The sequence below is a fragment of the Euleptes europaea genome, chromosome 7 (genome assembly GCF_029931775.1).
Source record: "Euleptes europaea isolate rEulEur1 chromosome 7, rEulEur1.hap1, whole genome shotgun sequence".
NCBI classification, from domain to species: Eukaryota; Metazoa; Chordata; class Lepidosauria; order Squamata; family Sphaerodactylidae; genus Euleptes; species Euleptes europaea.
Genome location: NC_079318.1, coordinates 52,652,070 through 52,666,741, shown reverse-complemented (window position 1 = coordinate 52,666,741; position 14,672 = coordinate 52,652,070). Strand labels below are relative to the sequence as shown.

Here is a 14,672-nt window from a genome sequence, read left to right as displayed (position 1 = left end):
TTACTAGGAGTTCCGGCCTTATAAGGATGGGGCCGGTGGACTGCCATTGCCACCTCGCGGCGCCTGAGTTCCAAGAGGTGAGCGGCGCTGGGAGGAGAACTTATTTCTTGACACTCGCGTTTATCGTTCTTCTTATCCGTCTCTAGCATACCAGTGTAGGTTTATGCTGCCACGTCGATGCTTTGTACTGTTCCCGCGAGAGCTGTTCCAGACGATTAAAAAAATAATAATCTGAGTTTGCATGGAGCGATTTGGAGAGAGACTCGTGTTCAGATTCCCACACAGGCCGTGAAAATCGTTGGTCACCGTTCCTCAGCCTAACCTAACTTCACAGATAATTCACAGTGGGTAGCTGTGTTAGTCTGTCTGCAGTAGTAGAAAAGGGCAAGAGTCCAGCAGCATCTTAAAGACTAACTAGAATATTTTCTGGCAGGGTGTGAGCTTTCGTGAGCCACAGCTCACTTCTTCAGATCTGCAGTAGTAGAAAAGAGCAGGAGTCCAGTAGCACCTTAAAGACGAACAAAAATATTTTCTGGCAGGGTAGGAGCTTTCGTGAGCCTGTGGCTCCTGCTCTCTACTGGACTCCTGCTCTTTTCTACTAACTTAACAGGGTTGTGATGGAGGGACGAGCCATCCATGCATCTCACCCTGAGCCCTAGGAGAAAGGACGAGATAACTGTACGGTAGACACAGCAAAGAATTCCTGGTATGGGCCATTTAAGGCCCCAACTCCATCACAGCCGGCAGAGGGAAAGGCTAGGCTCAACCTTAAAATTTTCACAAGCTTGCCAGTTTTTGCAAGACTTCAGGGGAACTGGTTGAGCATGTGCAGCCTGCTGCACTGGCCTCATAAGGGGTTCAGGAGTACGCCATTGATGGGGTGGCTCTGCTCTCCAGGCTGGGAGGGGGAGGATTAGAATTAGGTGCTGCAAGCCCCCTTCTCTGTCTTGGGTCTCTGCAAGCCCCAAACACGACAAAGGGGTATAATGGACAAGGGAGGCACTGAGGGCAGTGATACAGACCTCCCTGAACCTGACATACAGCTACATTTTTACCCTGCCCTTTCTAGAAGGAGTTCTGGGCAGTTTTAATTATTCTTTCCTCCAATACTGTATCCTCAGAACAACCCTTGGAGGTAGGTTAGGCACAGAGAGTGTGTGACTGTCCTACAGTCATGCAGCGAGCTTCATGACACGGGAATATCCAGTTGTGAGCTTGGAACTTGTTCATTGAGAATGTGCCTATCCAATGAACTTGTGACACACAACAATAATACCCATCAAAATCTTTTCAAAAAACACCTTAAAACTCATCTGGACACATGGTAAGATTATAATGTCAGCGTAGAACAGTAAGAATAGTGTATAATCTCTGGTAGCTAAGGAGAAAAATAAACAACTTTTAAAACAGATATTACTGTTAATCTGAATATACAAATGTCTCTCTTTTGGTGGTTATGATGTTTGTTAGGGACTTACTGGTCCCATCCTAACCCTCAGCATACAAAAAAAGTACCCTAGTTCTAGAAGTCTCCTTTGGTCTGCGATTATTCTGATAATAGCCTCTCTGTCACTAAAAGCCACAGACAGGTTTTTGAAAAGAGCAACAGAGCATTTGTGTATTATAAATGCAGTACAAAACTTTGATCTATAGCTGAATGCCTGGGCCTAAAGGAGTAGGGGAGTAGATGTTTAGTACTGGTGTTTTTTAACTTTTTGGAAGGAAGATACTAAATCTTTAAGATACTAAATTACTCCTTTCTTTATTTCATAAGTTTTTGAAACAGACATTTGTTATTTGGTGCTGCACTTCTTTCTCTACCAAGCAGTCTCCGAGCACTATCATTTTTAATGTTTTCCAGGACACTGAAGATGTATTGGAAGAAGCAAAGCAGGTTTGTTATGCTTATAATTGTTTTGGAGTATACAGTTTTAGCAGTTTATACTTAAGCTCTGCCCTTAGTTTTAGGAAGCTTACACAGAACTGAACATTCATATCCAATATGTTATGACTGCATGCAGTGGATCCAATAATGCATTTCCACAGTCATAAGGTCCCCTCTCTCCCAGGATTTCAGGTGCTGTTTTGGGCTGCTGCGAGTTGGGGAAGCTGCAAAAGTCTTTCTTTGTGTGTGGAAGTCCCTGTACCCGTGGAAACTCGTTGTTGGATCCAGCCACTGTAGTCCAAGACATAATAGGATAGGTGTAGGAATCCCGTTAATTTCAAAGCAATGCCAGAATTGTTATTTTTTTAAAATACATGAATTCCAGATCAGGTTGTAAAACTTCTTGCTGTTCTTGGAATTAGCTAACATTTCTTGTTGTTTCAGGCTAAAGTTTTAGCCCTGGTGGTAGTTGCTGAACATTCAGGAGAGTTTGAAAGAATTATTCAGCTTTCAGAAAGGTACCAACATTTCCAGTTATTCTGTCTTGTTGGAAACAAGTTCCAGGCTAGGATCCAATGAACTTGGGATTCTAAATCCTCCCAGTGTAGAATCTTGGTTTGGGTGGAGGAAACAGATTCCAGTTTGACCAGCTGCCTGTATCCAGACATTGTGGCTAACTTGAGTTTGACTGAGGGCTTCCAAAACCAGGAACCTTTCAATTTCCCTCTGCAAACAAACAGGAGAGAAGAAGGAGAACGTGCAAACACAGAAATAAGCCAGGTTTGTGCCTGTCACTGTGTGTGTATGTAAAGTGCCTTCAAGTCACAGCCGACTTATGGCGACCCCTTTTTGGGGTTTTCATGGCAAGAGACTAACAGAGGTGGTTTGCCAGTGTCTTCCTCTGCACAGCAAGCCTGGTATTCCTTGGTGGTCTCCCATCCAAATACTAACCAGGGCTGACCCTGTTTAGCTTCTGAGATCTGATGAGATCAGGCTAGCCTGGGCCCTCCAGGTCAGTAATAGAAGTTTATTATGACATCTGAATGCAGCCAGAAATCTCACTGGATGCTCACAAGTCCATGAATGTTCCAAATGTAACTATTTTGGATTTGTACCATAACATTTTACAGTAAAACGAGCCAGCGTGGTATAGTGGGTAAGAGCTGAGGACTCTAATCTGGAGAAATGGGCTTGATTCCCCACTCCTCCACATGAGCAGCAGACTCTAATTTGGTGGACTCTAATCTGGTGAACCGAGTTTGTTTCCCCACTCCTCCAGATGAAGCCTGCTGGGTGATCTTGGGCTAGTCACAGTTATCTCAGAACTTTCTCAGCCCTGCCTACCTCACAAGGTGAGACAAAGGGAAGGAGATTGTAAGTCACTTTGGGAACCCCTTAAAGGCAGAGAAAATCGGGGCATAAAAACCAACTCTTCTTCTGAAACCTGAGCAATTTAATGTAATTGATCCCATGACAATATAGCCAATAAAGCTGTGTAGTAGATAAAAATGTTGGACCTGGACCAACAAAGCTCTCTTTCAAATGCACACCCAACGAAGCTCATTAATGCTTCCTTGACCAATCATTATCTTTCAACTTAACATTTATTTTACAAGATTGTTGTGAAGATGAAATGGGGGAAACCTGAACTCCTTGGAGAAAGGTTGGGGGTTACAAATAATTACATAAATAGGACTGTGTTGCTGTAGCTTGTACAGAAGTGTTGGAATGGATTCTAAGACATATCCAGAATCGGGGTTACTGCATCTGGAAAAAAGGTGTGATTATCAGGATGGAGAAATAGCAGAAGGAAAGATAAAGCCAAGTTTGTTTGTTTTTCTTGGTCAAGCCATTTCCCCTCTAATTGTACCATTTATTGGAATATTTCTTGTTAGGAGTAATATGAAGTTTGTTTTCTCCCGTCCTTTAATGCATTTTTTGTGTGCAGGTATCCAGGATTTGTCTTTGCATGTCTGGGTGTTCATCCAGTTCAGAGAATTCCAACAGGACATGAGCGCAGTGTTACTTTAAAGGTGATGTGAAAACAAATTAAATTGCTGAAACTACTAATAATTTCTTGTAGTGTTTCTCAGTTTACTAAGCGCTTTATAGTCTTGCTTACATTGGGCATTGTAAACCATGTAGTGGTAACTATGATTCCCTTGCTACAGATGGGGAACTGAGACCAAGGGACAGTTGGTTGTCCCAGACCACACAGCTGTTTCACCCAAACTTAAAATATAACATTTTCTCACAAAGTAATATTCATTTTTATAGTGAGTTCATCCCCCAGCTGCTTCTTTATGGTTTTGCTCCAAACCTTGGGTTTTGAGGGCGCGTCCACATGATATCATACCTTATCATCATGTTTCTTTGTCTTCCCCTGCATCCTGTGATCTTTTTGGAAAGATTGCAGCCAAGGCATATTTGTACACTGTGGGCAGGAATGTGGAAAGTTTTTCAAGTTCTGCCTGCATCAAGGCCATTTTTCTTGCGTCAGCCCCTATCCCCCCGCCACAATAGGTATTTTTCAGGAGTTTAAATTGGAAATAGATGTAATATTATAACAATCGGTTGCCATAGTCTACTAGTTCCTCTGAATTACCAGTTTTCATTAAAAAAAGAAAGTCTGTAGCCACTTTTGTTGCAAAGGTACAAGGGGAAAGGCAATAGGGTAATTTCCCCTTATATCACTGCAACAAAAAGAGATTTCCTTCTTTAAAGTGAAAGTTGGGAATTTAGAGGAATAGTAGATTATGGCAATAGATCGTTATAATGTTATGATGCTTAAGTGACATGTCATTTTCTGATTTAAAGGAAAAGCCCTGTTGTGGTGGTGAGGGGGAAATGGTGCCTGTAGATTGGTGAGGCAAGGAAAGTACAGCGAAAAAGATCCATTGCTCCTACAAAGAAATGGTGCCAAACAGAAATGAGCTTGTTCAGTAAGGGATTAACTGACTCTGAACAGAAACCAGTTCTACTGCTGCCTTGCAGTTTGCCCTCCTTTAAAGGGTGTGGATAGAATAAATCCCTTTTACATATTCCCATATGCCTTTCAGAACAAAAGAGATTTTTTTAAAATGAGAGACATTCAGAAGGAGGGTGTGGTGTATCACTGTGTCTCATAGTATTACAAAATCGAATAACTCATCTTTTCAGGTTGCATCACTGTTTGCTTTGTTAGTCTTAAAAGGTATGCCGCTACCTACTGTGTTCACATGTGACAGTCTTGTAAGGTGTGCAGAACCGGTGACTCCAAATATCCAGGTTCTATTTTTTTTTGTTAAAGAGCCAGCCTTTACTGACCCAAAGTCAGCAGCAAGTTATGTCAAAAGAAGGCAGCACTGGGTCAATTTCATATTATATTGGGGCAAACTGACCTTAAACACATATCCAGATGTGACATAAGGCACCCATGTTCCTCCTGCACTCACTCAAGTTCCTCTTGCAGGATCTGGATGAAGCGTTGCCACTCATAGAACTCAATAAGGACTCCTTGTTGGCCATTGGAGAGGTTAGGAGAATCTTGTTTCTTCTTTAAAAAAAAACTTTTAAAATGTTCTTGCCTTTTGAAGTTAGGAATGCTTGGTCTGTTAATTTTTTTCCCAACACATAAAAGCATTTTAGTGCAGGAAATAATGTGCAACCCTTGTGTAGATAGTTGCATGAAAGGAGCGCTCGCATGTCATTTTCTTTGAATAAACCTACTAGAAAGTTGCCTTTCCTTTCCTTTTATCCCTTAGAAGCTCCTTGATCATTTGATCTTGAGCAGCATATATCTAGTGTTGGAGGGATATAAGGACTGAAACAAACATTGCCACTGACAATGTAGCCTTGGGGTCCCTATCGCTTAGTAAAAAAGGCATTATGTCAGTCACAGAGGCACTAGAAAGTTGCAGTTGGCTGAAGCTTCCCAGTTTACTGGCTCAGTTCACACGTAACACAAGTATGGCTTATTTTATCTGTAGTTCAAATTGTACAACCAGGCTCCTGCTCACAGATTCTGCTTGTCTTGACCAATCTTGGTAGCACCTTCTTTGTTAGTCTGTTGAAAACCCTGGCTGCTATCCCAGCCTGCATTGCAACACTAGCTGAACCGGCATTGGTTGGTAACCCTGTGAAGATGGGAAAGCACAGAAAACAGCCATTTATTCACACCCACTTAACTTCCTAGGTTTTTGGGTCAACTCCTCACATTTCATAATAATCATATGACCACACATATACACAGTCTCGCCAAAACTTTCCAGTGGCTAACATACCACCCATCTTCCCACTCAAGTTTCATCCTGCTGTGTTGGGCATTGTGGTTTAAAGATGTTTTGCCTAGATAAAGATTAAAAGCTGTCTATAACGCATTTGAATGTTGATAAGTGGACAGGAGTTACAAAAGGGATACATAGGTTATAGTGGTAAAGCAAGAACAAAGCACAAATATTATGATATGATTGACTGGAAAAGTTAGTAATAATTTTACGTACAGAATAATTAAGAAAATAAATGCTTTTATTAGTAAAGTAGATTTTGGCATGCCATAATGTTAGAATTGTTTTGGTGTTATGTCTGTGTGATATGTTGTTTGTTGTAATGGTTTGTATGTTAAATTTTTAAAATCAAAGCAAGGTGTATTATTTTGTAATGTTTGTTTTTGTTTGTATTAAATGGAACTGAAAATAAGTTTCATCCTACAACGGGCATCCTAGTTTCACATCCTGCTGCTGGAGCTCACCTTAACATTGCAGCAGTGGTGAGGCTGGTCTGGGGAGTGATGCTGTTTCCAGACACTTTTATGGTGGGCTGAGATGACAGGATAAAAGGCACATCCCCCCCACAGCTATGCCACTGCTGCTTGGCTCCAAGGTGGACTGTAGAAGCTCTGCCTATTCAGCCTGCCCTACTGTCAGGGGTGGCACAGGAGCGTCAGCTGCCCCTGGGATGGAGCATGCCTGTGTCCCTGCACCGTGAAGACAAACAGGGATAGGGATGCTGACCTGTATCCTACCACCCCACTAAGCAAACTCTGAAGCCTTCTTGTGGCTTAAGGAGCTTCACACTGACTGAGATGGCTCGTTCTTCAATGGAGTCACTATCTAGGCTGATGGAAAGCTTCTGAAGACAGAGGGATTTGCTTCACCTAAGGTATGGGACTGCCTGCTGCTAGTGAGATGTGGTGAAAAGCAGTTTCAGTTCTGAGGTTATTCCAGGCACCCCTGATGCCTGGAGGAAGAAGCAAGTCAGGATTCCCCATTTGTAAATAATGTGAAACCAGTTAATTTTGTTTATTTATTCCAGCACTTTATCCTGCTTCTCCCCCCCGTCCCCCAGTGATGGTCCAAATAGTTTCTAGTCACATAACCGAATAAATTGTGACCTATTTCTCCCCCCTCCCCATTTTTGGCTGCAGGTTGGTCTGGATTTCACTCCCAGGTTTGCCAGCACTGATGAACAGAAAGAAGAGCAGAGACAAGTCTTGATTAAACAGATTCAGCTAGCAAAGCAACTTCATCTGCCTTTGTAAGACTTGTGGATATTTCCAGAGTGCTTCTTGCTTGGCTTTTTAGAAAAGCAAAACACCAAATTCCTGAGTACATGTTGCAGCAGAAAGAAAAGAAGAGGCCTATGGCACCTGGGAATATAAGAAGAGCCCTGCTGGATCAGACCAGTGGTCCATCTAGTGCAGCATCCTGTCTCACACAGTGGCCAGACATTTACTCTGGAGGGGAATAGAAACAGAGGCCTTCCCCTGATGTTTCCTCCTGAGACTGGTATTCAGATGCTTACTGTCTCTGAATGTGGAGGTTCCCTTTACTCACCATGGCCAGTAACCATGAAAAATGGGCCCACGTTGTTAGCATAAGCTCTCGTGGGTTTTGTCAGATGCATCTGATGAAGATCATACATCTAATGATGTTGGGATCCAGGCCCACAAAAGCTCATGCAAGAATGAATGTGTTAGTCTTTAAGGTGTCCGAAGACTCTTCTTTTGTTTCTGACCCTTTGTTATTTATTAGAGTCTGTTGTGATAGTCTAATGCAAGACCACCCATGAGATCGGGCAGTTAAACTAAACAGATTACAAAAAGCTGAAGTGTGACTCTCCAGTTGGTAGCCTGCCACCAGTCCCTTTCACTACCCAGTCAGCCAGAGACAGAGACACGCCTCTGACCCTCCTGGGACTAAGATCAAGCAAGTCACCCTCGCAAGGTAGGATGCTTACAAGGCGAGTTTCAGAAAATTAATTTGATAGCTGTAACCAATAAAGGCCAAAGTTCTGGATTTGGATTGAAGCCTCCTGAATTCAAAGATGCCACATGATATAATTAAAATGATTCATTTTGTGCAAGAATAAGAACTGTGCAAGGATAAGAATAAAAGAGCAGTGAACAGTGAGGATAAAATAACAAAGCTAATTTTAACAGATTTAACTAGACATTTATAAGCATTGTTTCAAATATCAAGATGTCACCCGAAAGGCTGAGTTCTTTCAGGAATCAAAGTCCAAGATAAGGTTTCTGGTCAGCAAGACCCACCAGCAAGACATGACGCAAGGCACAGGGTATTCACCTGGACCAAAGCACAGGACGAAGCATGGAGCAAGGACAAAACTAGAATGACGGATCTAAGCTATATGCTCATAGACGCACATTGGCCTGACCTTGGTTAGCCAATCAAATGTATGGTAAATGATGTCACTTGACCAGCAGAATTGTTGCTGACCATGTGACCTCGGATTCAGAGGAATTTGCCAATGTGGCCAGGGGTTCTGCAGCCGTGTTCATCCCCCTTAGCAAGGCCTCTCTCCTACTAGATGATCTCAGGCGTTAGTTAGATGGAATGTTTTCTCCCAGCACAGGCGTCCTTGGAGCTGATTACACTCAGCGGTGTGAACTGCAAGTGGATTCCAACCTCTCTTATCTGAGTCTCTGCAATTATCAACAACTTGCTGAGTTTCAGAAAAAGAAACTTCCCTCTTTACTAGGCCTCTCAGAAGTTTGAATTGTTTCTATTCTTTGAAGGAATGCTGTTGGATCACAATAAGCAGCATTTCCCCATAACATTTGTACAGAGTTTTTGCGATCTTTACAGGCACTATGACAAATAAAGATTTTTCTCCCCCTCACCTTTTGCTGTTCCATGCAGCTAAGTGAATGGTCAAAAATGAAGTTTGTTTATACAAATTTGTCTTGTTGCGAAGGTTTTGAGGTGGATAACAGTAAGTTAAAATGACCATCCTGAATCAAGCTCAAAAGCATAAGAAATTCTGAAACTCCACCCATGTAATTTGTTTATCCAGCCCTGAAAAGCCACCCCAGGTCTGCCAAAGTCTCCTGCTGCTAGGTCTTTGTTCTTTTTGTTTACCTAGAAATGTCCACTCCCGCTCAGCTGGAAGGCCGACCATTAACCTCTTAAAGGAGCAAGGTATCATTTATGTTATGGTTTAAAATGGTTTATATTTTTAATATTTTTGTGCCAAAATTTGTTGGCAACAAATAGCAACTCTTTGGGGCTGTTTCAGGTTAGGAAAACAGTGTTGGGAGGAGGCTTAATCTTTCTCTGTACCATGGTCCTGATCCAAATTGGGCAAGCGTGCACATAAAAATTAAGTTTAAAAAACACCAGGAGTGCTGAACATGGAACTCCTAGAATGTGTCCAGTTTGGTACTAAGTTGTAATGGTTCACCATGTATCTGTGTAGAAGATGCGTGTGTGAGTTCCTCTGAGTCTGTTGGACAGGAAAGTGATACATTCTTATGGTCTAGGGTTTTTTCAGGGTGCCTGACTCACAGCCGCAGGGCTCCTTCCTTATGGAAGCGCATACCGGCAGAGGCTCTCCACGGTTCATAATCATAGAATGCTTTTTCAGCTTGATTCAAAGGAGGACAATGCGGAGGAAGACCATGTGCCATTTCCCACATTTCTGGCACAAGTTTATGTTTTTGACTAGGAATATACAAATCAGCATTCAAGTTACACATTAAAATTGTATGCATTTGCTTTCAGCAAACTATCTACTTAAAGATTAGCAATTTGCAAATGACAAGTAAGAAGCGTATTCTTGAGCAGTAAGCCTGAAAAAAATGTTTTCTTCTGACCACCTTCTTTGCACATTGGGTTGAATCCAGTAGAAAAGGTCATGGAAGGAGCAGGCAGGGCAGATTTTTCCCTGCCTTATTCTTCTTCAAGGGTCTTGGGAGCCTTGCAAACAAACAAAATAGGACACTTGCCTCCGTCCTCCTCCTGCACTGATACAAGTTGCTTATAGAAGAGAGTGATTTTTTTTATTTCCCCCTCATTGCTGCAGTTGTCCATGCTGTAGTGCATTATATTTGCAAGGCTTTCCTGATGCTTACGCTGTCCTAAAGAGAGCTGCATCCTTGTAAGTCCATTGTAGTCAGTGGGCTTAGAAGGGTGTAACAGTCACATAGGATTTTCAGGGCAAGTGGCTGAGGAAGGTGGGGACAGATCGTCTCTGCCAGCGCCTTCAGCTGTCTTTTCCATTGGATCCAGTCCATTAGGTTGAGAATGTAGCGGAACTTGAACTCACTGAAAGACTCATTTTAGCAGAATGCTCCAGTGGCATGTCTTGCTTTCCTTCCAACATTCCTTCAGTCTGTTCATAACTAAACAAAAACTTCTGGGTTCTTCACTGTAAGTTTCACAAGAATAGCTAGAATATAGTTTCTTTTTAGCAAATGTAAAGACAAAAGTTATTTTTGATTACACAGACAATAGGGTAGGGTTTGGTGCACCTGACACACTCCAGTTTGATTGCTCTCTTTAAGTATTCAAAGGGCCGTCACTTAGAGGAGGGCAGGGAGCTGTTCCTGTTGGCAGCAGAGGGTAGGGCTCGCAATAATGGGTTTAAATTGCAAGAGGAAAAGTACCGGCTGGATATTAGGGGGGATAGTTTTTACAGTTCAGCAGTCGAATCGGCTGCCTAAGGAGGTGGTGAGCTTCCCCTCACAGGCAGTCTATAAGCAGAGGCTCAACAAGCACTTGTCAAGGATGCTCTAGGCTGATCCTGCATTAAGCAGGGGGTTGGACTAGATAGCCTGTACAGCCCCTTCCAACTCTATGATTCTATGAGTTTTAGTATTCTGTAAGCTTTTTTTTTTTTTTGCATAGGCCCAACTGGGAATGTTGACCGGCCACATCATAACAGATGACCTGGAACTTCAGTACTGACTAAACTAGGAATGTAAATCTAGATACATGTACCATAGCAGGCAACTCTCATGAGCATCAGACTCCTGCCCTGACTCCTGTGGTTGTCCATAGGTGCCGAAAGAGTGTTGCTCCATGCGTTCGATGGCAGGCCTTCGGTGGCCATGGAAGGAGTGAAGGCTGGATATTTTTTCTCCATTCCTCCTTCCATTATAAGGAGTGAACAGGTGAGATTCAAGGGAGGGATGGTGCCATCCTAGTATATGGAGATGCTGGCACATGATTCACAGTTGATCCATAGTTGACAACACACAGGTATTGACAATACAGGTCTGTGTGCTTGCATTTTTTTAAAAAAAAATCTGATCTCTGGCATCTCACAACTAATTGACAACCCAGCAATAATTCTGTATATATCAAGAGAGAGCAAGATTATTCCAGGATTTAGAAGTTTGAGGCCTTAAGTAGCTTTTCTTCAAGTTAATGGTCTGGTGGAAGGTTTTGCACTTTTCTGAGTTGAGTGGTAGGATACCAACCAATGTAAAAGATTCAATATGCCTTTTTTTTTTTTTTTTTGCTCTGGTTTTATTGTTGATTTCTGATTTTGGTAGGATATAAAAGTGTGTTTTATTCTGTTTCATCTTCTTATACTGTCCTTTTTCTGTTTTACTGATACGTGCTGTAATTATTTGCTTTGAGCCACTTTGAGCAATTTTACAGCGATGCAGGATATACTTATTTTGAATAAACATATATAGTTTTTGTTAAAAGAAATGCTTCAGTCTATTGAAAGCCCAGCTTTTTGCAGTTTTTGCTCAATCTGCTCAGGGAATGTAAACATTAATTGCTTTTCTTGATTTTCTTTAAGAAGCAGAAGCTTGTGAAACAGCTTCCTTTGGAATGCATTTGCTTAGAAACAGACTCTCCTGCACTAGGTCCTGAGAAACAGGTAAAGAGCCATCTGCAATACTTCCTTACCAAGATCACCCATAAAGAATCCTTTTAACATGCAGTGGCAAGGCAGATGATACCAGCAGAAATATGAGGCATTGAGGGGAAAAGAAGGGAGATGTGCAGACTACACCCGCCACTGGCGGGTCAACTGAGTGCCGCTTCTAAGCCAGGTATAACCTGATCTCTAGGTTTGATGCACTCATGCCATTATCATGGCCATCTGTCAGCAATGCTGATTCTGTGACCTTAGGCAGATGATGAGAGGGAGGGCATCTTGGCCATCTTCTGGTCACTAGGGGTGTGGAGGGGGGAGGTAGTTGTGAATTTCCTGCATTGTGCAGGGGGTTGGACTTGATGGCCCTGGTGGTCCCTTCCAACTCTATGATTCTATGATCTTCATTGGGTCTCAAATGGTGTTAGTGCAGGTTCAATTCACACCACACCATGTCAACTCTGTTATGTTCAGCACTTCACGAGTCATCCTCACTGTAGAAGCAGCAACCTGACATGCTGATGCAGCCAACCTTCCTTGGGATAAGAGGAACATGCCTATTATCTTGGGTGCTGTGGAACACAGGCAGGATGGTGCTGCTGCAGTCGTCTTGTTTGGGGGCTTCCTAGAGGCACCTGGTTGGCCACTGTGTGAGCAGACTGCTGGACTTGATGGGCCCTGGTCTGATCCAGCAGGGCTTTTCTTATGTTCTTAGAGCCAGTTTCCCAAAGTGAAAGCCCCTTGGTAGAGGAGGGAAAGGGAGAAGCTCAAGAAGCCTGGTGAGTTGCATGGATTGGCTGCCCAGTCCTCCCACAGCACAACGAACATGTATGAAGTGATTTGTGGGCAAACAGCAATGATAACACACAGATGGAGGAAGGCGGACCTGAAATGTCCTTGACTATGGAGGCAGAGGGCTCTATAGAGGAGCAGGTGGATTTAGATCCCAAGAGAGGAGATAAGGGGGAAACCTGTTGGGATTCACAGTGCAATTCTAAACTGCATTACACCCTTCTGAGCCTATTGAGTTCTGTGGATTTAGGCAGGTGAAACTCTGCTTAGGATTGAAAGTGAGAACATCCCCCTTTAAAGATGCAGAAGGAGCCTAAGAAGAGCCCTGCTGGATCTAGTCCAGGAACCTGTTTCACGGAGTGGCTAAACAACAGTATTTATGTATTTTATTTGTTTTACATCTTTTATATATTTTATCTGCATTTTAAACTTTGTTTTGGTTGTTAGCCACTTTAGGGACACTAAGTTGGGTGAAAAGGGAGTATACAAATGTTTTAACTAACTAAATAAAAATGAAATAAAACAGGGCGTGGAGGCCAAGGCCTTTCCTGATGCTGCCTCATAGTGCTGATATTCAGCTGGGTTTGCTGCCTCTGTATATGGAGGTTCCATTTTGTCACCATGGCATAAGAATAGGAGAAGGCTGCAAGTAATAAGTCCTAAAGCATGACCCCCATTGGAACCAGTCTATTGGCAACTAATTCCAACAAGCAGTGCAGTCAGTGGCAGGTATTGTTAGACTCATCCTCCTACATTTATATTTCAGATGAGAAATGAACCAAAAAATATCTTCATTGCTGCGGAATACATTGCTAAAATTAAAGGAATTTCAGTGGAAGAAGTTATAGATATGACAACGCAGAATGCCCTGAAACTCTTCCCGAAACTGAAAAGTTCTCTTCAGAAATAGCTGATGTGCTACAGTGCTGCAATCAAAAGCAGACAATATCCTTATGAAATGACTCTGATGTAGATCTGAGTTATCACTTCATGTTATCTAGTTTCAAGTAATAATCCTTCTGTCTTGATTCTTCAGTGGAACAGTTTAACCAAATGCAGAATTGTTTTAATATTTTCTGTTCAGTCTGGCATTATTTAGCTTTTTCTAAATTAAGAAGGCCTGCAACTGTTACATGCTCCTTATTTAATGTCTATGTATATTGATCTACCTAGAGCCTAATGAAAATACAATTTGAGATCAAGTTAATGGTTTAGTCAGTTGTTGCTGGGTGTTTCCTGCTCTCCTCTCATGCATCTCAGTGAGGCATCCATGGGCTTTACCTTGACAACAACCCTGTGGGGTAACTCCTCTCTTCGCAGCTGAACCTGGGTTTTCTGTGTTTAACCTCAGCTTTTTCATTTCTCTTCCACACTGGCTTTGTGATCCTGCAAGTAAGTTGGAGCAAAAGAGCTGCATCTCTGTTGTAAATGCCTCTGTGTAATTGTCACTGTGTCACACAAGTACCTCCACCCACACCCTACTTACTTGAACCGAGACACATGTAGGTATCATCTGCACATGTGTCTGTCTGCATATTGTTGTGGGCTTGCTGTCCAATTATTGTGAATGGCTTGTCGCAACGGTACTGGAGCTTGGTCCTATGACAAGACTTTCTTAAGGACTGTGAATGAAGGCTAATGGTTAGAAGTTTCTCAGATGGCTCTTTTCAAGGTACCCATTGAAGCTGGGGGAGGGAGCAGGTGCAAGTGAGAAGAAAAGTGAATGAGAACAAAAGAGTCCAGAGAGGGAGAAGCAGCCAGAAGCCTATAAGTTGACTGAAGCACCTGGGGGATGGCCAGTCTTTTTCTCTGGAGATTTGCTGCCCTATAGGAGTGCCTCTTTGTCTTCACCCATGCAGTACCTGTATATTTGTGAATAAAGCAA

General features: G+C 42.5%; 1 protein-coding gene across 3 annotated transcripts; it reads left to right on the top strand.

Moving 5' to 3' along the window:
* The first annotated feature begins 9 nt into the window (after positions 1 to 9).
* On the top strand, positions 10 to 13,706 carry TATDN3 (TatD DNase domain containing 3). Of its 3 annotated transcripts, none has more exons than XM_056852451.1 (10): positions 10 to 77; positions 1,862 to 1,894; positions 2,330 to 2,403; positions 3,834 to 3,918; positions 5,337 to 5,399; positions 7,290 to 7,399; positions 9,248 to 9,303; positions 11,164 to 11,276; positions 11,918 to 11,998; positions 13,554 to 13,706. In XM_056852451.1, exons 1-10 carry the CDS (start codon positions 27 to 29, stop codon positions 13,695 to 13,697), a joined length of 810 nt encoding a protein of 269 aa, XP_056708429.1. In that variant the 5' UTR covers positions 10 to 26; the 3' UTR covers positions 13,698 to 13,706. The 3 variants fall into 3 exon arrangements, with proteins under 3 accessions (XP_056708429.1, XP_056708431.1, XP_056708430.1); XM_056852452.1 differs by having other exon boundaries at positions 16 to 77; positions 11,924 to 11,998; XM_056852453.1 differs by lacking the exon at positions 2,330 to 2,403.
* The last annotated feature ends 966 nt before the right edge of the window (positions 13,707 to 14,672 follow it).